General features: G+C 44.0%; 1 protein-coding gene and 1 pseudogene across 1 annotated transcript; both read left to right on the top strand.

Moving 5' to 3' along the window:
• The first annotated feature begins 562 nt into the window (after window positions 1–562).
• LOC138520364 (histone-binding protein N1/N2-like) lies at window positions 563–2,567 on the top strand (annotated as a pseudogene).
• Window positions 2,568–13,884: 11,317 nt separating this feature from the next.
• On the top strand, window positions 13,885–16,103 carry LOC138520147 (actin-1-like). The gene is made up of 2 exons (XM_069632632.1): window positions 13,885–13,940; window positions 14,914–16,103. Exon 2 carries the CDS (start codon window positions 14,964–14,966, stop codon window positions 16,065–16,067), a length of 1,104 nt encoding a protein of 367 aa, XP_069488733.1. The 5' UTR covers window positions 13,885–13,940; window positions 14,914–14,963; the 3' UTR covers window positions 16,068–16,103.
• The last annotated feature ends 8,565 nt before the right edge of the window (window positions 16,104–24,668 follow it).

The following is a 24,668-nucleotide window of genomic DNA, read 5'->3' as shown; positions in this document are numbered from 1 at the left end:
CAAAGCAGCCCCTGCCAAAGAAGCCGAGGCAGCTCCTGCCAAGGAACCCACGTCCGAAGCAGCCCTTGCCAAAGAAGCCGAGGCAGCCCCTGTCAAGGAACCCGCGTCCGAGGCAGCCGCTGCTAAGGAAGCCGAGGCAGCCCCACCAAGGAACCCGTGTCCAAAGCAGCCCCTGCCAAAGAAGCTGAGGTAGCCCCTCTCAAGGAAGCCACGTCCGAAGCAGCCCCTGTTATGGAAGCCGCCTCTACCAAGAAACCCGAGGCTGCCACTGCCAAGGAACCCGTGAGTGCCGCAGCCACACCTGTCAAAGAAACACTCTGCTCTCTGGCTAAAGAACCTACTCCAGAGGCTGCCACCAAGGAACAGACAGCCGAGGCCTCTCAAGTCGAGAAGCTTGAACCTACCGGTTCCCCAGCCAAGAAAACCCCTTCCGAGGCTAAGGACTCTGCCATGGACAGCTCCCCCGCCAAGGTGCTGCATCCCAGCCTCTGCCGCTAAATTATCCCCACCCAAGGACCCGGCTGCCAAGACCGCGCTGGTAGAAAAGCCAGCTTCTGAAGCGATGGACAGCTCACCTGTAGAGCCAGCGTCCAAGGCCCTCGCGGCCTCCCCGAAGAAGACTGAAGCTACTTCCACTGAAGCCCCAGCAGCTGAGCCCTCAGTTGTCGCCACCCCGGAGACTCCAGATAGCAAGCTAAACGCAGCCGAGGCGTCCCCGAAAAAAGCTTCCCCATCCAAGACCGCCCCCACGGATCCTACAAAGGGGAACGCCACCGCTGACACCTCAGAGGCATCTCCCAAGATGGCAGCGGAGCCATCCGCGGATGAGAACGCCAAGAAGGACAAGGTGACTGCTCCTTCAACGTCTACAAGGATGCTGATGGCAATGTTGATATAGATGCTGAATCGAAGAAACTTATTGGCCTTGGAAAAAAGCACCTGGTTCTGGGAAACATTCCTGCAGCTGTAAATGCTTTCCAAGAAGCCAGCAGCATGCTTGGCAAGAAGTATGGAGAGACTGCAGATGAGTGCGGCGAAGCATTTTTCGCTATGGAAAATCTCTTCTGGAACTGGCCAGGGTGGAGAATGCTGTTTTTGGAAATGCGCTTGAAGGTGTCCCTGACAAAGATGATGAGGAGGAAGGCAAAGAAGAAGATTCAGTGATTGAAAAGGCTGCTGACCTGGATGAGAAAGAAAGGGAGGAATTGAGAGAGCAGGTATATGATGCCATGGAGGAGAAGAAGCTAGGGGAGGCAACCCTGGACATGGAAGAAAACAAGACAGAAGAGAGTGCTGATGTGGACATGGAAGAGACAGCAGAAAAACCCAAGCAAGCTTTCAAAGACACAGAGGAGAGTAAAGAGGAACCAAAGGAAGAAAAACCTGAGGCAATGGCAGAAGTAACAAAGGACAAAACTGAAGAGCCCAGCAAGGCAGAAGAAGCTTCCCCACCAGCTGAAAGTATAGCCGAAGAGAAACTTAAGGAGGCTGAAGAACGCAAGGCAACTGAAGAGGTTAAGAAAAGTGAGTCTTCCCCTGCGGAAGACAAACCGAAAGAGGCGGCCGAAGTGGAAAATGGAAAAGAGGATGAGAAGATGAAGCAGAAGGCTCTGATGAGGAGGATGATAAAGAAAATGAGACTACAGAGACTACGGAATAAAAGGATGAGGAAGATGTGGAGAATCTGCAACTTGCTTGGGAGATGTTGGAGCTGGCTAAAGTCATCTTTGCAAGGGCTGATTCAAAAGAATCGCAGCTTTATGCAGCACAAGCTCATCTGAAACTGGCCGAGGTTGGCATTGAGTCTGAGAACTATTCCCAAGCCATGGGAGACTTCCAGACTTGCCTAGAGATCCAAAAGAAGCACTTGGAGGAACATGACCGACTTGTTGCCAAAACACATATCAGATTGCAATGGCATACCATTACAGCAACCAGCACCAAGAGGCCATCGCACACTTCACAGAATCCATTGGGGTAATTGAGAAGAGTCTGATGGTCCTAGCAGAACAGGTTGAGAAAGCAGGAGGGGAATCCAGTCCAGAGGATAAGAAGGACTGCTTCCTGACATTAAACTAAAGATTGAGGACTCAAAAGAAGCACAGAGAACTGGGGTTGTTGCAGAAGTGGCTCTCAAGAAAACTCTGGCTGGAACATCTACATCCCCATTTGCACAAGGCAATGGCAGCATTTCTCCATCCTACGTCTCTACAATTCCAGTAAGAAAGTCTGCTGAAGGAACAGCCTCTGCTACACCAAACTGTGCTTCTGATATTTCCCATTTAATCTGGAAAAAGAGGAAGCCTGATGAGGAGAGCCCACGCAAGGACAATGAAGCAAAAAAGGCAAAGCAGGAAGCAATTGTGAATGGTGGAGGGGATGCTGTGCACACCACCAGCAATGGTGACGCAGGCAAGGAAGAGCACAGAAGGAAACTCCAGTGGAACAGACGGCAATGGATGTAGATGTGGCAGCAGTGGAAAGCACATCCTGAACAGTGTTTCTGATTTCTCCCAAAGGGACTGGTTTTGTACATACTGTACTTTTTTTCACTTTTTGGCAGGATGTTTTTGTACGACTTCAATAAATGTTACATTGCGAATGTATTAAAAAAAAATCATTCCACCAGAAAGGTGGACTGAAGAAGTAGTTATATATTAGTGCTGCTAGAATCCAAACAAGCATTAAGAAAATAAGTCCCCGGGGTAACAAATGAACCTCTGTCTTGAAAGATTCAGAGAACATGAGGGGGGGCTCTTAGAAATAACAAAGAGGCAAGGAGCGGCTTCCACCATGGAGAATTATTTAATTTTCAATCAAAACGTACTTTCTAATAAATCAGGGGTGGGGAAAGGGGCAGATTCTTTGACTCTTTGATATTTTTATCCTTTTTTTTTCTTCCTTTCTTCCTTTCATTTCTTTTTATTTTGGAAAATAAATTGTTTTGTACTAAATTGTTAAGGTTTTCTGACTATTATATGTAGATTGCAAACCAAATACAATACAAAAAATAAAATAATCATAATTCAGTATAAAGGTAAAAAGCGATAAGAATAGGCATCCCTGTGCTGCACATTCTATTTATCATGCGTGTTGTTTATTAAAAAGAGGTAAACACCAATAAGAATATATGTCCCAGTGCAGTACATTCCATTCATCATGTGTGTTTTTCATTATAAAGGTAAAAAACGATAACAATATGCATCTCGGTGCAGTACGGTCCATTCATCATGTATGTTATTCATTAAAAAGCTATAAGAATATGCACCTGAGTGCAGTATGTTCCATTCATCATGTGTGTTATTCATTGACAAGGTAAAAAGCAATAATTTTATGATTAAAAAAAAACAGCTTCAAAACGAACTTAGTCTCATGATATTTATTCTGCATTCAGTTCATTTTATTTAACATGCATAAGGAGACAGAGGTGTGGTAAGAGATATCCCAAAGTAAAATAGCTGCTGTGTGCTGTTTATCTATAGAGATTGAATGAATGTGCAGTATTTCAAATGCATGCTTTAAAATTGTTGAGACTCCAAGGGCGTAGTGTGGAATTGTAAATAAGGTACCACAGGAGGGCATGAGGCATTCATCCAGAGTGTATCAAGTCGAGTAGTTTGTTGTTAGTGACCAGGGTAAAAATAATTATTAGGCACTTTCTGAAATCTGTCTCACCACCACAAAAATACCCCAACAGGTTACCATAATATATTGCCATGGATTATAAAATACCACCAAATACCACCAAATACCACCATAATAAAAGATACCACAAAGTATTCGGTGTGTTGGCCATTGGGAAACTTTAAAACAGTTACTGAGTGTGGCCTTGTATTCTAAAGCATAACCATCTTGTGCACTCATTAATTGAATCAGTGCTATGAGGTACTGCAATACTGGGTGCTAATTTGACTCTCATTATAGTGCCATTGGCAATAGTGTCGCCATGTCCCAGATCCAGGCTGAGTTTTCTGAATTGGCAAACTATCTTGAGGCAGAGCTTTATGCCCATGCATAAATGTGACAATATGGAAACAAAGAATTACCACAGAGGTAGAGCGGGAGACATTTGGAAACATTTTTAATGAAGGAAGCATTTTCCAGGTGTGCCTCCTTAGGCTATTAGAAAGCACCAGAACGCAAGGAGGAGAGAAACTGCATCATCAGATAAAGCGCAAAACTGTGGTTCCTGCTACACAGGTCCATAAAGATCCAGGGGAATGACAGTGAAGTTATTAGCAAATTACAATGCAGTTTGGACAATGATTGTGATCAGGTGCAGCAGATAAAAGCGGAATTAAAACAGAGGGAGCTAGACATGGAATTGCAAGCTAAATACAGCAATAAGGCTACTGAATTGGCTCAGAGAGAGAAACAATTTAATGAGAGTGAGCAAGAATGAACCCACTTAAAAGCAATTTTAGATGAAATAAGACAAGACAACAATGTTGCTATTTTGGAAATGCAAGCCCTTAGAGAAGATAACAGGGAGAAAGATAGAGAATTCCAAGCTATGGAACAGGAGATATTTAAATTACTGGAAGACAATGACAAAAAGGACAAAGCGCTTAATCATTATCAGGCACAAATCAAGCATATAAAGCAATAATCAATAACATCGGGGATGAGGATTCTGATCTCTGTCATGAGACAGAACAGCTTCCTGGACAGTGCAAGAACAGCAAATATTTAGTCTCAAGTCTCAGGAAAGGCGACAAGGCACTACATTCAATGGAACTGAACTCAATCACAGCTATGGCCAAGGAAACCATGTACCAACAGCTGCCCCTGTTGCCAGGACTGGTTCTAACCCAATAGTGGGTCTGAATCTCTGGCAAATATTCACACACATTCCTGCCCACAAGAGAACAGGAATGAGCGACAAAATGACAGACACCAGAATGCACCATGTAGTCCTACAAGAATTATGATTAAACCATTAAAACAGGGAGGCGATTGTTGCATGGAAGACCATTTAGAAACCGTTCACAATATATTTAAAGCCATGCAGCTACCACCTTACTTTAGATTTAGCAGCTGATATTGTCATTCGTGGTCTCAATGAACAGGAACATTTGTCATGGATGGACTTTGAGAAAGAGGTTAGACATCAATTCTCACCTCATCAGTCTATACAGGATACCAGAAAAACAGCTTATACTATGACAGCGAAGCCAGATATGTCCCCTCGCCAATACCTTCAAAATTTGAAAAGAACATTTTCACGCTTTGATGTGGCCTTTCACCCTAACTCTGTAGAATTTAAGACTGCATACTTTTATGGACTCCAAAAGTTAATTTGTAAAATTGACAGGGAAAAACCACTAGAATGGACAATAGAACAGGGGACCAAACTATATGAAGTGATATTTGGTCAGAGAGAGGAGGTGCCTAAGAATAAGGAGACAAAACCAAATTCTAAAGAACCCACGTCAGCGATTTTGGAGGTAAAATCTGTAAAGATGATGCTTGAATCAGCCCAAACTCAGGCAAGAAACAACATGACATCTAGCCAAAGGGGCGTGCCTCCACAGAGGGCATCACCCCAAACTCCTATACTCCAATCCATTGATCCCGGAAATAGGGATTCCTACATTAGCCCTAGATATTTTATTGATTATCCCAGAGTGGGATTTCACCACGATATGCCAGGCCTGAATAACAATCAAAATCAAATGTACAATGGCCCAGACAGGACACTAGGGCCTCGGAGTAGATTTGACCCTAATACAATGGTATATGGCCACCAAGAAAGATAAAGATATGTGGATAGATTCATTGAAAATGGAAAACGAGCATAAGAGACAATTCCCACCAAATGAAAGACAACATATGAATTATGTCCCTCACCAATATAACCAATCGCCACCACCATTCGACCATGGTCAAAGGATGGTCACTCCGCGTTCTCCACCTACCGTGTCACATGAATTCAGAGGTAACACAAATAGGAATCAATCTCCTGAGAGGTACCAGAACAGGCCTAATCAGGGTGAGTTTAATCACTACCGGCCCAGGCCACAAAGAGGAATCTAGACACATGGGGCCTCATTACGACCCAGGCGGTAAGTTACCGCCTGGGCCGTGACTTTACCACCATGGCGTAAAATACGTTTACGCCATGGTGGTTGGCGGACTTACCGCCCCATTCCGAGTTTGGCGGGGCAGTAAGTCCCCAATCCCCATTTACCCTTCCCCATTCCCATTTTTGCCCCATAGGGCATAATGGGAGTGGGGAAGGCGTTAATTACGCCACCGTAAATTACGGTGGCGTAATTAACTCCATGGTCCCTTAGCGCCATGGATTTTAACACCTGCTAAAAGCAGGTGTTAAATCCGCCATGGCGCTAAGGGACCTCGTACTCAGGCGGTAAGGGTCGGCGCTGTTTACGGCGCCGTAAACCCCTTACCGCCTGAGTTGTAATGAGGCCCATGGACAGGTTTCAATACTTAGAGGCCCAAGTCAAAATGTTGTCTGAACAGATAGGAAAGTTATGTGCAGTTCAAAAGCAACAGCCAAGTGAAGGTGCAGAATGTCATAGGAGTGATCTTGTGCGTTCTGACAATAAGTGACTAGTTAATAATCTCTGCACTGATGAAAACACAAATACCTATGAATCATCTTTGAATAATGGTTCTGAATTGTTTAATGATTTAAAAATAAGAAAACAAACAAATGAAAGTGGGACAGAGAATTTCAACACACACAAAAAAGGAGTGTGGTTCAATTTAGAGTTGAACCACACTATTCATGTGTGTGAAAATGAAGAACAAAAGGGGGACAATGAACAAGAAAATCCCAAAGAACAGAGATACAGATTTAGAAAGAGCATTCAATGTCAAAATGAAACCCAAGGTGAAGAGTTGGGATCAACCGATAGATTATCCTCACTTGATCGTCAGAATACTGTTGATACCCATACAGAGAAAACAGTAGCTCAAAAGGAGGGTGCAGGTCAGTCACATGGGGAGTATTTTGAACCACGGATATTCAAAGGGGCAGAAATGACAGGATCCATGAAAAATAAAGATAAGTGTCATGCGCCAGAAGTTGACAGGCTGTCACGTGACAGTTGTAAAAATACCAAGTCAAAAGGTTGCAGTGTAGAAATAAATGGTGAGAACCCAGACAATGCGAAAAGTACAATAATAAATTTGGCTGTGAACACTAGTGGCCCAAATCAGAGGGGCAGTCGGTGGCTACACTCCAAATGGGTTCTAAGCCCAGGGGAATAGACAAAGAAATTCAAAATGAAGTGGATAAAATGTCATTTCATATGCCTATTTGCCTGACAAAGTGTAAAAAAGACCTAAGGAAAGTACGTCCTGAAATCAGCAAACATTCACACTTATTATGTGTACTAGAAGAGGTTGAAGACAGGTACTATGCTCCTATTACTATTGAAGAAAAATGTGATGCATTACCAATGATTGATACAGGTGCCGAAGCAACAATAATGTCTAAAGAACTTGTAAAAATGATAAATGAAGGGAGACCCCCACAAAATCATGTAAAGGTGAGGCAAAGCGAACGCCCTGTGCACAATTTTAATGGGGAATAAATTCCTTTGAAGGTGTCACAGAGGTTGACATAAAGATATGGAAGCATTGGACGAGACAGGAAGTGTTGATCACATCCATTAATGAAATACCCAAATCGCCTGAAGAGGTTGTCGCCCCTCATTGATGGGGTAAATGGAGTATTGTGGTCCTTGGCTAAAAAGTCATTGAGACCCAAGAAAATAATAAGACAAAGCAACAGTGCAAAAGAATGCCACACCATTGCTAAATCAGAAAGTGCAGTGGAAATATATTTTCAGAATGGCTGTGTGCCCAGAGTCACTGTCATTCTCATGTGTCAGGACGGAATGCGAGGAGTAAAAGAGAAGCAGTCTTTGGAGATTTATTTGGACCACAAGAAAAAATGGCAAACAGAAATAGATGTAAAAACATTGCGTCTTTATCTAAATGAAGCCAAATGCAAACAAACGGCACTCCAGATGTAAATAAAGAAAAGCATATTTCAACCATATCAGAAAAACACATGGGCGCTGGGCAGGCATGGATTTCTATCCATGTGAATGGCCATCCTGAAATGATTGAAGCCACGTTGGTGCTTGAACATGCAAAGAGTTTCATTGATGAAAAGGTACTCCAAAAATAATTGACAGGAGGAGATCCCAAAGTTCAGAATAAAGAATCAACACATTTTTGGCCTAGATGACAATGAGTTGGGACAAAGAATTGTAGGAAGATGCATGTTAAAGATTACAATTGGCTCTAAGAGTATTCATCACAATGTGTGGATTGTGAGGGGGACACAACACAAATTCCATTTGGGAAATTATATCATGCACAGGATGTGTATGGTATTAGACTTTCTAAATCAAAAGGTTTGGTCCAGGTTGGGTGGTGCCGCACCTGAATTTGAAGACAAAAGACAGGCTTACCATTGTGGCCAGATGACACCATATGCAGTTCAACTGCAGGTGAAAAAGGATGTTACTATTCCCACATTCACCAGACAATGTACAGTAACAGTAAAATACAGAAAGTGACAACAGATAAAAGGTTCCGATGCATTTGTATGCCTAAATGAATCCATGAGGCAGCAAGGGTTAGAATGCGAATATAGACCACTGATAGAGATTGGGGCTGGACCCATTCAAATACTGGTGGATAATAATGGCTGTCAAGACAGTCATTTGGTAGAGAATTCAGCAATAGGAATGGCAATACACACGCCTTACTACTCTGCCAATTTCAGTAACTCAGTGATTGGGAAAATTCCCGAAAGCTATGTGACTACAAAGGGTGAATCCTTGGATTCTACGCCTAAAGGAATCTTCAAAGTTCAGTCTGTGTACCCTGATGAGCCAAGTGAAATAGTGTGCTATCATCAAGATAATTGTATCCCATTTGAATGAAGTGAATCTAAAGGAGAAAAGCAGCATATTGAAATGAAGGTCAATATTCAAAAATATTTCAGTGTAGCCACCCTCCAAAGAGACACTGCCACACGATTAGAGGAAAGTACAGAGGTTCCTCCTTGGGAGGACTTCCCAGAGTTCTCTAAAATGGCGGAGGAGCAAATTGAAGCTGCAGATGCTTGCACAAGTGAAGAAGAAAAAGACCAAGTGAGAAAAATATTTATGGAATTCAAACAGGTTTTTGCCAAAGATGCATATGATTGTGGGCTGACAGATTTGCATGTTGGCACACTACCAGAAGGACATGGTAGGGAGCCAGTATGTGTGTGACAATATAGATTACTGCTGGCATATTTGGAAGCACTAGCTGAAATAATCAAAATCTAGAATCAAGAGGAATCATTAGGCCTATTCATCGTACATCACATAAAACCTACTGGCCAATGGCGCTTGTGTGCAGATCTATGAGAATTAAACAAAAAGGTACCTGTTTCAAGGTGGCCCCTTTCATTTATTGATCAGGGTATTGCACAGGTCCAAGGGTCAAAGGTTTTTACCACATTAGAATTTACAGCTGGATACTGGTGTTTCCCACTAGCTGAGGATATTCCAAATTTGCTTGCATTTTCTTTTGACAAATCCCAATATGCATGGTCCCTGACCCCTTTGGGGTATGTCGATAGTGGGAGTGAGTTTAGGATATTCCTGAGCAAGGCACTCCCGGATGCAGCTGAAAGGGGGACAATAGTTTATGTGGAGGATGTGCTAATACAAAATGATGATCTGAAAAGCCACTGTAATGAGATTAGACATGTGCTCAGTCAGCTACAGAATGCTGGGGCAAAATGATCTTTATAAAAAGCACATTGGTGTAGAAAAAAGGTAAACTTCCTAGGTCATGAGGTGACAAAACATGGGTTAAACCCATACAAGAAAAAGGTGGATGAGGTTCTTAAACTAAAAGATCCCACTAATTTTAAAAGTTTAAAGAGTTTGTTAGAAATGACAGGTTACAAAAGGAAATGTATTGAGAATTATGCAGAGATTACACAACCTTTAACGAGATTACCCTGGAAATGGGAAAAGTAACAAAATGAGGCAATAGCCAGGCTAAGAGAGTGTCTAAGGAAGGTACGACTTCCTTTCAGCACCAGTAATTACAACAGCTGGCTTTGAAACATGCACATAATAACAAACATGTTAAACAACATTTTTAGGGGGGTTCAGAAGGGGCAGATAACGTATTGGGGGTAGGGAATTGCTAACCCCCCAAAACATTTTTTTTTTATATTCGGTGTACATTTTCGTTATTCTGTGCACGTTTAAAAGCCAGGCGTAATTCCTGGCGATGAAAGAACATAGAGCCCTAATGAAAGCACCGTGTTTGGCATATCTAATGAAAAGCCTGGATTTCTTTGTAGAAATAGGATTTACAGATCAATGCATGTCAGCAGTGTTATATCAAAAACATGATGCAAATAACCAAACCATTGCATATGCTAGCAAAGCATTGTCACAGGTAAATGCCAAATTTAGTGAATGCGTAAAAGCACTTCTGACTACTGTGTGGGTATTACAACATTTTCACCCCATAATTCAAGGGGAGCAGGTGATTGTTGAAACAAATCACCAGCCTCTGCAATTTATGCAAAGCAAGATAATCAGATCAGGAAATTGGCCCAGTCAAGAATTACTTCCTAGACATTAGCACCTCAGGGATTTCCTGTAGAGGTGAAGTATGGACAAAATAAAAAGAGCCCAATTGCTCAAGGACTAGCAGAGTTGCATGATTGTGCAGCTGTCCCTGTTCCTGATGACATAGAGCTAGAGGCAAGTTTGAATGAATTTGAGCCGTCTCCACAAAAGGCATTCAACGCAGAGACAGGTAAAGATTTACCAACTGTGTATGTAGCTGGGTGTGCATACCATGTAGAGAATGATACAGAAAAATAACTCATTGTAGGAATAAGAAAGATATGGCAACATTCCAAGAGTAAGCATGAAGATAGGTACCAAAAGTTGTCAAGTGGCAGGAGTGGCTGCTATTTATAAGGCAAAATCTACAGCAGTCGAAAATAAACTCAAAGAAATAGTTCTAGTCACTGGTTCTGATTATGCGTGAAATAGTTTTGTAGAGTATTTACCTGGCTGGAAAGTGAAAGGCATGCTCACCTATAACAAGAAAGCACTTAAACATGGCAAGATGATTCAGGCTATAGACAAGGGTGTGTCAGGAAATGATCTGATAATCCATTGGAGGGAAATATATAGTCATTTGAAAACGCCAGGTGAGGATAAGGAGGGAGATGATAAGGCAGATCAGTTAGCCAAAACGCTGAGAGAGAAACCAAGTCCCTTGAACACCACTCCCCACACCCCCAGTCAATGCACCCCCACTAGATGCAGTGGCCAGTAATGCATATCTGATTGTGCATTTGCTTGCAAAATATGAATCACTAACAGGAAAATGGCTTTTATGGAGTCCTAGAACCTTTTTACAAAATGAAGGCAATATAAAGAAATACAGATTACTACACATTAATGCCTTCCAGAGCCCACAGCAACTGATTTTACTGAGAAAAGTCTTGACAAGTGTGCACTGTGAAATCATGGCATTCTTTCTTTGAATCCTTGTTGATCGTGTTCATGGGACCATGAATTCAGATTGAAATGGGTAAAAACACGAAGCTTTGTGGTGGTCAAACACTGACGAGGTGCTGAAATCCATGGCTGACTAGCTCAATGTTGACAATGAATCAAAGCAAACGCCATCCCATGGGTCTCCGGCAAGGCCTCCAAAACGTTGCGGTTAAAAGGGATATGGACTGGCACCAGCAGCCGCCACGTCCCCTCGCAGGGGAAAGCCGAAGTCCCCCTGCTGCGACTGGCTACTGTCAAGGCAAAGCCGGTATCTAGCTTGGCTGCTGTTTCAGAAGTTCTTGGAACATTCTGAAATGGCACCGTGCATCACGTGAAATCATGGCGGTGCCGGCAAACTGTTACATTGTTACAGTCCCACCTGCGCCACCTGCCCAGTACCTGCTTTATCCGCTATGGTCCGGCCCACTCTCCCATGCTGTGTTGAACATAACTTTTTTGTAACCTTCTCTCTGATGCAGCCTACAGGCATGGGCCGCCCGTGAGTGTGCCTGAGCAGTGAGAGCACAGATCACTACCACACGAGAAGAACACACAGCCTACACTGCACCCTGCATGGAGGGAAGGAGGGAGTTGAGTCAATTGCACCTTTTGTGCGGGGCCCCATGAGCACAGCTGGGCCTCCAAGTGTAGCCGCACATGCTACACACCAGCGCCGGCCCTATTCCAGCTCTGGATTAAAGTACATCTGCTGAATGTGGGAAGTGGCAGGGCAGGGCACAGGGGCCGGCTCATCATCTGTCTGCTTGGCGACTGTTAAATCCGCCTATGTTGGATTGTAAGTTATGATTCTGCTGCCCTGTTTTTCTTCTCCATACAAACACATAAGCGCCAGCAGGCATTTTCATTCTAGCTCAAATGCTGGGGATTCCTATGGAGTCTGTTTTGAGCATCAAAGTAAAAAGCAGGCGGACTCCAAAAACATCCATTGTAAATGCTGCCTGCCATTCGTAAATGGCAGGTGGTGTTTACTCAATTTGCATGGCAGGGTGCAAAATGGTGGCATATAAGCGTGTACGCCATATTTTTACACTCCGCTTTTGCACTCTGCCATGCAAATGAGAAAAATTACACAGCAGGGACCTGTCTACTCTTACGTGCAAACATACCATGCCCCAGCCGTGCAATTACGTGGAGACTCGAAAATTAGCAGCATTGTAGGGAGGAAGAGGGGCTGTTCTGAAAAGAGGGAGCTTCTATAGAGCTTGCAAGCAGTAATATAGACTAGGGGTGAATGAATGGCTGTAGTTAAAGAGATAAACAGCTGGTGAAAGACACAGATTGCAGCCAAGTCTTAGAAATAAGAGGAGGCCCGTTCTGCGGCCAAATTGCAGGGGAGTATTTAACAAGAGTATTTAACTGAAAAACTATAAGGGAAGACAGAGATTGCTGGGCAAAAAGGAGAGGATGCAGTAACATCCAGAGATGGTAGCTGGGAGAAGACCATGCAAAGTGACTACCCGAGAATATCATGGCTACATATGACACATGATGGTATTCTCTTGACATATGATGGCAGTAGCTGGCAAATGGTGTGAGTACCTGGGCATATGATGAAAATGGCTGAAAAAAACTCCACAATACTTAAGCCTCAGATAGCATCATTGGCTTTGCCAATGCTTAACGTCTGTAATTCATATAGGGGTGTCTCTGAAGCAGGCAGAGTTTATAATATCAGGACTTTACCCAATGTATGATAAGGACTGTTTGTTCCTTTCTCGTGGGTGACCAGACATGAAAGGTTTAATCCCGGTCCAACCACTGAGCCTGACTCTTTGGAGATGTGAATTCCAAAAGATGCCCTAAGGCAATAATGGCCCGACATCTCTAGCCATTTGAAGAGACCTTTTCTTGTTTCTTGGGTTTCAGATATGTAAAAAGCAAGTTTTTTCTGTGTAGGGAATGTAAGAAGGGAATAAAAGGCAGAGAAGGAAAGGATAGGGGTAGCAAAGAAAGTAAGAAAGAAAGCAATACACAAATAAATAATATTAGCTGTTGGTCATTTTCTCAGTGCTCCTAAATTGTGCAGAGAAGGCTTCTGGGGCACATGAAGATGGAATGATTTGCCCAGAATAAACATCGCAACATCTGAGTAAGCTGGAATAGGTGTTCAAGCACCATCAGCCAGCATCTTACCCACAATAACACTTCTAATCAGGATTCCACACAAGGAGACCCTTAAAATAAAACAATGCTGGCAGAAAGGCGGAATTTACTCAGCAGCAGCTAGCTCACAATCTCTCCCAGGAAACAGAATCTTGGGTTGATTCTGAATCCATTTCCTGAGGGACATCTGTAGTAGCAGTCCAGGAAGGACAGGGAGCTGACATTGACAAACCACTCTTTGGGATGGTAGGAGGGGAACGGTGGGGAGGAGACATTGACGAAACCCCAGAGTAGTATGACGAGTTTGTGGAAGTACACATTCTTTCAGGCTAGTGACTGGATGAGAGATGGAAGGGAAGGAAAGGAAGGGAAGGAAGGAAAGGCATAAAGGGAAAGAAGTAAGGACAGAAAGTGAAACAAGAAAGGGGAAGAAGGAAGGTTAAATAGGGAAAGAAGGAAGGGAAGAGAGGGAAAGAAGGCAGGGAAGGAAAGGAAAGGAAAGAAGTAAGGGAAGAAATTTGTATTTGTATTTGTATTTGTATTTGTAAGAAAGCTAAAGAAAAGTGGGTAAAGAGAGAAAGAAGGAAGGGAGGAAAGGGAAAGAAGGAGGAATATGAGGAAAACAAAGGGAAGAAGGCTGCGAAGCAAGGGAAAAAAAGGAAGGGGAAGGGAAGAAAGGAACAAGTAGGGGAAGAAAAGGAAACATTAAAGGGAATACAGGGAAAAGGGAATGTAAGAAGGGAATAAAAGGGAGAGAAGGAAAGGATAGGGGCAGCAATGAAAGTAAGAAAGAAAGCAATACACAAATAAATAAAACAACGAAGAAAAGCAGTAAAAGAAAATGAGAGAAGAAAAGGAAATGCATCATGCAAGATGTAAGAGGAGGATTAAATATAGTGATAGGAATAGAAAAGAGAGAAGAGAATGAAAAAATAAACTAAAAGATAGACATATAAACAGAGAAATAGGATAGGACTTTGGAGCTAGACTAAGTGACATGTACAGAGGAACAGGCAGATAAACAGCTAAACACTCTCATTGACAGATAACGAGAAATATTTGTTTGCCACTTCAGGGGGATAGAAGGGTGGATGGATCAATATAAACACAAACAGACAAATAGAAACGTATATAGACAAATATGGATAGGCCAATACATTGAGCAATACATTGACATAGACTAACACACTTCTTGTGTATGCCTATCTTTTCCCCAAAGGTTGGTTTGAAACGGTAACCCTCACTGGAACAGACCGCACTCTGGATAAGATGGAGTCCCCAACAGTGGTCATTGACAATGGCAGTGGTTTCTGCAGGTCTGGCTTTGCTGGAAGTGACCAACCCAAATCTATCATCAAGACCATTGCAGCAATTCCCATCTTACAGGGCAAGAAACAGGATAACCTTTGCCTTTTGAGCGACTCCTACTCCTCCACAATGGGAATGGCTATCGACAAGCGGCGGCCAATCAGCCACGGAATCATCACAGACTGGGAGGCCATGGAGATCCTTTGGAACCACATCTTCGTCTGCAAGCTGAAGGTGTTCCCAGAGGACCAGCCGGTCCTCATGACTGACTCCCCATCCAGTCCATCCACCAACAGGGAGAAGATGGCTGAGGTCCTTTTTGAAGCTTTTGCCGTCCCTGGTCTGCAGATTGCCAACACTGCCCTGCTCACCTTGTGTTCCTACGGGCTTATCAGTGGATTGGTCATTGAGGCTGGCGCAGGTGTCTCATACACAGCAGTGGTGTGCGAAGGGGAAGTGCTGAAACAGGCCACCTACCGCCTAGATATTGCTGGTAGGAGCTTAACCAAACACCTGACCAAGCTCTTGCTGGAAGCAAACAACTTTCCTCTAAATCTGGAGAAGAAGGTGGTTACAAGGATCAAGCAAACCTGCTGCTACGTCTCTCTGGACTTTGAGAAGGATGTGAATTCCAACAAGCAGGAGCTAGCCAACTTTGACCTCCCAGATGGGCAACACCTAACTTTGGGCAGAGAGAGGTTCACCTGCCCAGAACCCTTCTTCAGACCGCAGATGTTGGGGCATGATTCCCCGGGGATTCACCTCTTGGCCATGAGCAGCATCCAGAAGGTGCCAGCAGAGTTCAGAGCAGAGGTAGTGGGCCACATTGTTTTCTCTGGGGGCTCCTCCATGTTTCCGGGATTCCCTGAGAGAATACGCCATGAGCTGTTAAAGATCTCCCCAGAGGACTACCACTATAGGTTCCTCGCCAGCCCAGAGAGGTCCGAAGCCACCTGGGCAGGTGGCTCCATCATTGCCTCTCTCCAATCTTCAAAGCCAATGATGATGACCATGAAGGACTACCAGGAGTACGGGGCTTTTCACGTTTATGAGAAATTTGGCTAGACCAAGCACTGGTATATTAATGTAAATATGAGAGAGTACACATCTTACAAATTATGCATATACGTTAATAAAGCATTCTTTACAAATATATAATTTGAAGTCACCTAGTCCATCCAAAAAGGGGTTGAATTATAAAATGTTAAAGGGCTTTGTTAACACTTAAATGTAAAGGTTTTTACACTGTTTCCTTCAAATTATACAGGAAGATGCTGGCCTAACTCTGCATTGTGCTCAATTGTCAAGGTGACTTTTCACAATTTCATCAGGAATGCTGACTGCCCTAATGATTAAAGCGATTTCAGAGAACTGGGAGGAAGGAATGGAATTCTCACTCCAATCACATGGTGCATGCTGCAGTTTTGCATATTCACATTGGTTCTGTCGGTGTACTATTGTTGGGGAGAAGCTGGACCCCCACTAGGGCTGTGGGGGGCCAGCAGCTATGGGAGACCCCAACACCTCCCATTTGGCCACAGGAATGCAACAAAGACCCAAGCAGGCAGCCTCATGTTCCAAACTGCGTTTATTCCTGGGCAGCAAAAAAGAAAAAACAAACACGCAGAGCTTCGTGCACATCGAAAGTCCATGCGCCGTCTCCCCCGGGCTGGCTTGCACACTGCAGTCTGACCTCACAGAATTGGATCAGCTCCCAGAAACCTATCTCCTCCTGTTATTGGCTGCTAAGTAATAGGTTACGTATGTAGCCCTTATAGAGAGCCTGATAATTGGACATTAGTGGTTTGCGTCAGTGGGTTGGTTTAGCTGTGCCACCCACCATTACCTAATTCTAACTTGTTGCATTATAAATCTGTTCCCATCAGTTTTTAGCTGAAACAGGTTTTTTCGCCCCTGGGCTCTGTGTTCATTGGCTAGGGCTGAGCCATTCTTGTTACAATTATGTTTCAAATGGTGTACGAGTCTTTGCGAAAATGTCTTTTGTTCCCAGAAAGAAAAGAAAAAAACACACTGGGCTTTGGTGCTTTGCCGTGGCTTAGTCACATTTGTGGAGAATTAAAAAATGTTTGTTTTCAGAAAGCAATCTTATCTGACTACGTGACCTTAGCTGCTCGAGGGTTTGCGAGGAGTATTTGTGAAGGCATCTGCAGCTAGTGTTCAGTGAGAGAAATGAACTTGGCTGTAATTTTCCTGAAACATGGCTTTACACTGTGCAATTAGACCATGTTAATTCATATATGCATTTGCAAGCCTTTAAACAGGGATTCTTGTGTTTGTAGATTGTGATATTGCTGCATTGATTCTAATGTAGCATGGAAGTTGCACTGTTGGTGAAGTGGGTGTCTTTCAGCATATTTGTCACCCATGGGTGCGCTGTATTCTGGTGCAAATGATAAGTGCGCTGCTTATTCTTCTTGCTGCTCTGTCTCTTCATCTGCCTGGGGTGAAGGGGAAGGAGTTTGATCTCAACTCTCCCTCTTCAGTCCCCCCTCTGGTCGACTTGTCGACCACACCACCAATCAACATTCACCTCCTTCCGTTCTCCATATCTTTGTCAATTCTTTGAAGTGTCCATAATTGTTCACATTGTGGTTGATGAACAGTACATGTAGGAGTGTTGTCCTTCTGTGTTCCACCACACTCACTTCCCTTCATACTTCCTCGGATCACAGGCAGTGTCCAACTTTATTACTGCTGGAACCATGTCGCATACCGCTATCTTCTCCCTTAGTCTGGCTCTTCCATTCACCATGTCTCTTATTTCATTCCGATGTCTTCTTCTGTTGTTCTCTCACATCTTGCAATGTATCTTGATCTTGCACAATGATGCTGCGCTCTGTAGTAGTGCTTCCGTTACCACCTTCAATCGACCAGCCAGTCATGATGGCATCCATTACTATGTAAACGCTAGCCAGTTCTTGTCTTTCTCTGTTCACATGTATTTTCTGCTGATCATTCTTTTGTGTGTTGGTACTTTATCCAATGTTGCTCTGTCTCGCACTACAAGTAATTCCCCCTCTTTTCAATCCTCTGTCTATTTCTCTTCTTCCGTTGTTTTCCATCTTGGGGAATGTGTTATTCTTCACATCTTCCTTGGACATCACCAACAAGGGCATGCTGATGCGCATCAACGAACAGTCTCCTCCCCAATTCGGTGGTAGTTTCTCTTGAGCTTTAGATGCATGTGCTCAATAGTACTCCATAAGCAGTGATGTTCCTGCTCTCATCTCCCTACTTCTCTCAACCTTCTTGCATCCAGCATGACTGTCCACTTCTTTTCACTGTTGTGCTGGTAACATAAGGCTGGTACCTTCACAGTATACATCCTTCTTCATTCTCCACCCAAGTGACCATCTTCGCTCTTTTGTCTCACTCCGTTAGGCACTTATCATATTTTTGTCTCTTTTTTTTCTTCTTCTCTCTTTTGTTTTTTCTTTCTTATTTTATTATTTTTTTTTTACTATTTATTTTTTTCTCTTGCAGCTTGCTCACTGGTGCATTTTCTCGTTGTTTCTTCTCTCTCTGGTCACTTTCCACATACAGCTGTTCCTCAATTAGCTGCTTTATGTAATCATCTTCAATAGGGTATTACCCCCTTTTTTTCATCAATCTCAATGTTGCTGTCTTCCCTTGCAATCTTCTTCATCCCTTGGGATACATGGGCGTGGTGCTCTGCTGTAGTAATTTCTGTTGGATTCAATTCTCTCACGGAATATGTTAAAGAGCAGTCAGGACAGCTGTCTACAGTGGTGTCCGTACCAATTTTGTACATGTGTGCATGTTGTTGGTCACTTCTGCTTTGTGTGTTATGTGTATGTTTTACTCCCTTTGTGTCTGCCCTTACCTCTCCTTACTTTAGCAGCAGCTTTTCCTCACCCACTGACGCCGTAAGTCTTCCTGCTTAGGTTAGGGAATGTTAGCAGGGTATACAGCGGTAATGCTCACTATTACATATCATTTTCAAATTACCACCCCCATTATTTCATTCATCATTAATAGTCCATCGTGAAGGTAAAAGTCCTTATTTGCTTGCCCATAACCACTTACGCTGCTGGGTCTTTGCAGCTGATGAGATAATAAAGTTGCCCGCCTGAAAATCGGAAGAAGGGCGTTAATACGTTAGTACTTGTTAGTAACCGCAAGCTCCGCAAACTAAACAATCACTAAGGGCAAAAATGAAACCTCCCTCTGGACATTTCGTGTTTTGAAAATTTCTTAATATTGGTAGGGAAAATCTTGGGCTGTTTATTCAATGGAAGCAAGGAAATATACTTCAGCGAAACATGCTCTGAGGGGTCTGAGGTTCCTGATAGGGTGGGTGGGCAATTGAGTGGGGAATGCTTCACGATGGTTTAATGAGTAGGCCTCAGGGTTACTAATGGAAGATAACATTAAGGAAACTTCCTACACAATTCTAACAGCATACATACGCAACAACCTGCATGTGCGGGGAAAAGAGATGGAACAAAACAGTGTTACAGCTGTAGTGCACAAAATGTAATATGAAACTCAATTAAACTATGGACATGGGTGTGTCGGTCCCTATTCTAGTTGCTAGTGTGCGTTGGACCATAGGATGGCCATGTTTCCCTAACTCGGGAGTGTTCGTGCTGTTTTGCAGTTCATGAAAATCTTTTTTGCGTTGGCCCTGTTGACCGTTGCTCCCTCGTTACCAGGGTGGCCACCGCTTTGTAGGGCTTGACGCCTCACACATCTAACAAAGTCTGTCAGGAGGGGAAAATGTCCCACTGTAGTCCGTAGCCATAGGGTGTTAGTTGTCCGTTGTCTTCAGGCCTGCCCTGGGTCCTTTATATCTGGCGAGAAATGAAAAGGAAGCGCTTGAGACCTGAGAATGTACGTATTCTTCAATTTCTTGACCTAACCTCTCTGCACTACTCTTGCATTATTCAGTGTCCTAGTGGGAGGAGCCAATGGTACATTTATACACCATCCTGTTACCACCTGGTGGCGTTCAATGGCGGTCTGACCGTAAATTGTTACACAATTCGAAATTTACCTGGAAAATGGGTAGACAACCACTATCCTGTAGCTGTATCCTTAACACATCTGGATCATCTGCACTTAATTCAGGTGAATATAGTCATGACACCCTTGGATCATATATACATAATTCAGGTGGTGGTGTACAAATGGGCCTTTGAGTCTTGTATTTACTGTACTTTACTATAAGCTATTTATAGTGCGCACCCGGGGGGGGGGCATTAGGCACTGACAAGCTAAACAGGGAAGCATCAGGGTGGTAATTCTGTCATATAGGGTGGCTGTGTTTCCAAATTAAGAGGATCATGTTACTTAGTTAAAATAATCACAGGGTTTTTAAATCTTTTTTCTATGGCTCATCTCTCAACTTCTCAGGGCGTTTCTCGCAGTGAACTGCAGGCACTTTAAGCTGGTACTAATGAAATTCGCTACCAATTATTCGCTACCTGTCCCTCCCCCCTCTTTGTATTTATTTATGTATTTATTTATTTGCTTCCTCTTTTCTTTCAAACCCAACCGTCACAATTTACTCCCATGCTCTCTATCCCACCCCATATCCACTTTTTAAACCCTACCTACTCCTTTAATTACTCATTTAGCCTAGTATTTTATTACTCCACTACTTTAATTACTGTTACATTTAAACAATATATTTCTCCCCCCATTATCTGCTCTCAAATTTTAATACAACTATTAGTCTCCAGTTCGTGCAGCAATTACCTCTTTCCCTATGTGTGTTGGCTAATGCATTTGTGACAGTGCTGTGTTCAAAAGCGCTAGTGGCATTACTACTTGCACTGTGTTATTTTGTCGCCAAATTGAGTCTGTTGGGAACATGGATCTTCCACCCTTTACCTCTATTTCTCTCCTCCCGTGGTGAACTGTCAATGAAATGTACGCCCCCCCTCAAGTGCACCTTCCTCCACCTTGTGTGTCTCATTTAATTGCTGTGTTATTCGTGTATGCATGAGCCCAGTCTCCTCGCTGAAAGATGTGTGCTCAGAATGTAGCTAAATGTATTCTCTTGTTATGCGCCCCCCTCTGTACCGTGCACCCCCACTATGCTTAAACAATCTTCCATACTTTCAACATGTGTATGCCTGGTGTTTAACAAGTTATGGCTTTCTCTGTTAATAAGGTGGTCATATCCGCATCGCTCATGGTGTCACAAATGTCTCTTCCCTAATGCACAGCCTAGTCGCCCCACTGTCACCCAGAAAAGAAAATATTTAGATACCTATAATCACCCCTATGCAATTGTCCTCTGCATTATTGAGTGTGCGTGAGTGTGTGTGTCGGCGTGCGTCTCGCCCGCTCTGTCAGGGAGGTGGAGCATGAGCGTGTGTGGCAGAGTGAGTCAAATCAAGTTTGTCTTGGGCTGTCCTATTAAGGGTATGATGTCAATCTATGTTCTTTGAAAGGTTTGTTCCCCATCAGGAAGACCCCTCCCAGTCATGTAAGCGGTACCGTTGCTATTGTGTCAGTGTTCTGTATGGGTGCTGGCTACTGTGCAGTGCCCCCGGGTTGTGATGCTTGTGAGTCCTGGGGTAGTGGTGCTGTCATTCGTTGTGTCTGTGTCCGTACATGTAGTGGTGACAGTGCCTGCGTTGGTGCTTATGGTGTTTACTGAAATGATTCCGTCTTGCCCCATGTATCCTCCCCACATTGGCGGTACATATTGTGGTGGTTGTCCGCTGTATTGTGATGCTTGTGCGTGTGAGTTGGGGCTTATTTTAAGTGCCCCGTCAATTGCATTCTTTAATAATTTATTTTGTGCTTACTTCGCCTCATCTTCCTTTCTCTGCCTCTGCCGTTTGTTTAACCGTCTTCTCTTGCCACAATCTACAATGCACACAGTCAATGTCTAGCGTGCTATACTTCCTGCCTCCCTTCCATAACCCCATGCATGCTGCACCACCCCTTACTGATCCTCTATCGTGTTTGGCTGTGCTGTCTCGTTCAGTCCTTCTCTCCTCCTCCCAACATTCCTTTCTTATTCCAGTGCAACCCACTCACTGACCACTTTTATCACCCGTTCATCCTCCTGTTTCTCTACCAATTCCCTTGCCATCTACCCCTTCTCCACGCTCTTTTCCCATAATCTCCCTCTCATCCTTCCTCTTCCAATCCCTTTCTTCCCTTTCCAGTTCCCCCTCTCTGTTGCTATTGTTACTCCTTGCACCTCCCCCGTTATCTTCCCTTTAAATTTAATCCCTCTGTACCTGTGCCTTCAAATCTGCTTCCATGCACTGGAGCCTTCCTTTGCTCGCTCCTGTGCTGCTAGTGGGTTTTTCTGCACCTTCCTGTTTGTTCTCTTTAGTGTATTGTGATTGTGTGTGTGTGTGTGTGTGTGGTGTTTAAATGTCCTTCTGCTTTTTTCAGTTCTCTCATGCAACTCATTCCTTGCTTACCATCTGTGTCATCAACTATTACACTCCCGGAGGTGCAGAAAGTTGAGTCCCCTCTTCCCTCTGCTCGTTCTGGTTCAGCGTCCGCTGCCGCCTCGCCACTTCCCTTCGTGCACACCGTTCAACTGTTGCCAGGTGCTTTTTCCCCAGCTTCTTTCCTGTGCAAGTGCTATGCATGTGTGTTATTAGCGATTGCTGCACGCTTCTGGAGAAGATGCCTATGGGCAGCCATGGTCTTATTTATTTACCTTCAGTATTTTGAATCTTTGCACACTATGTTTTACTAACTTATTTTGGCATGGAAGCTGTGTGCTACACAACAGGTGAAGGGGAGTCATTTCTCTATTGTGTGATACCTTTTACCTCACCTCAGTTTGAAAATTTCGATGGTCCGCTGTTCAGGGAGCAAAAGTTAGAAGATAATTGAACATATTTTCAATTTCTGTGAGCCTTCTTGGCTCCGCACCTTAGCCAGTGCACTCCACGTGCAGCCCATCTTCACCAAACCATTTCCCTCACCAGCACACCCCCACAATCTTGCGCATGTGTCTTCCACACACCGCCTCTGGGTCACCTCTTCTCCACATCCAAAACCACCACCTCCTCACCATCAAAACTCAGTATCCTATGTATCAATCTAAAGGTGACGTCAACAACTAAAAACACAGTACAAATGAACAAATGTGCATACACAGAACAATAAACCATTTCTTCCAACCCCACAAAAATCCCAAAATAAAACCCCACAATCCCCACAGCTGTCTTCCTGTTTCAACTGGAGCAAGGTAAACCACAATCAAACTCTTATAATTGGACTGCGCACGCTGCGTCGCCTCGCGTGTGATTCGCCCCTCACCAGGGGAGCTTAACCAGTCAATTATCTTCCGCAATCGGGAACAATCTAGGTACCTCCTGCGGGGAGACATCATCCACTCACTGAACTAAAACGCTCAATTAGCAGGGAACCTCATCTACTCATTGGTCTACAACGTCAATTCATAGGAAATCTACACCCCCGTACATGAAATCGCCATTCAGACCAACCAGCGCGGCACTCATGTCCTATACGTGGGGAGTCACCACCCCACCCAATATGCTCATAAACACAAGAAGGGACCACTGCCACCGCTCCAGTCCCAACTACAATTCACGTGCCGATCACCACCAATGCGCCGAATTTTTGCGACAATGTACAATCTCCCACCACCCAATTTACAATGCCTCCCCCCAGTTTCTACCCAAACAAAAGAACTTAACATTTCTGCAACATACTGATCAACAATGCATCATAATACTTCCCCATGTTGCTGGTTCACTTACATTTCCTATGCTGCACTGGCACTTGCTCTTCTACTGGACACCCCCTCAAGGCACTTCACCGGACCCCTTCTTCTGCACGGCTCTCACCTGCCCTCAAGCGGAGTATTTCCATGTGGCCCCCGATGGCTTTAGCCGGTTACGTGTTTTCCAGTGGTCTTCAGGTGCAGGCGAGGGTCCCACAGCTTCCTTGAGTCGGCAGCAGGGAGTGCAGTTCAATGCAGGGCAGGCAGGCAGTGCCCATTCCCCCATCTCTTACAATGAGCAATGAGCCTCACAGAGGGCACCAACTTGTTGGGGAGAAGCTGGACCCACACCGGGGCTGTGGGGGGCCAGCAGCTATGGGAGACCCCAACACCTCCCATTTGGCCCACAGGAATGCAACAGAGACCCAAGCAGGCAGCCACATGTTCCAAACTGCGTTTATTCCTGGGCAGCAAAAAAGAAAAAACAAACACGCAGAGCTTCGTGCACATCGAAAGTCCAGGCGCCGTCTCCCAAGCCAGCTTTGTAATCACACTGCAGGCTGATCTCACAGAATTGGATCAGCTCCCAGAAACCTATCTCCTCCTGTTATTGGCTGCTAAGTAATAGATTACCTATGTAGCCCTTATAGAGAGCCTGATAATTGGACATTAGAGTTTTGCGTCAGTGGGTTGGTTTAGCTGTGCCACCCACCATTACCTAATTCTAACTTGTTGCATTATGAATCTGTTCCCATCAGTTTTTAGCTGAAACAGGTTTTTACGCCCCTGGGCTCTGTGTTCATTGGCTAGGACTGAGCCATTCTTGTTACAATTATGTTTCAAATGGTGGGCGAGTCTTTGCGAAAATGTCTTTTGTTCCCAGAAAGAAAAGAAAAAAAACACACTTGGGTTTGGTGCTTTGCCTTGACTTAGTCGCATTTGTGGAGAAGTAA

The sequence above is a fragment of the Ambystoma mexicanum genome, chromosome 13 (genome assembly GCF_040938575.1).
Source record: "Ambystoma mexicanum isolate Mex_15411 chromosome 13, UKY_AmexF1_1, whole genome shotgun sequence".
Classification (NCBI taxonomy): domain Eukaryota; kingdom Metazoa; phylum Chordata; class Amphibia; order Caudata; family Ambystomatidae; genus Ambystoma; species Ambystoma mexicanum.
The sequence above is the reverse complement of the archived record's forward strand: the minus strand, read 5'-3'. Positions and strand labels throughout refer to the sequence as shown.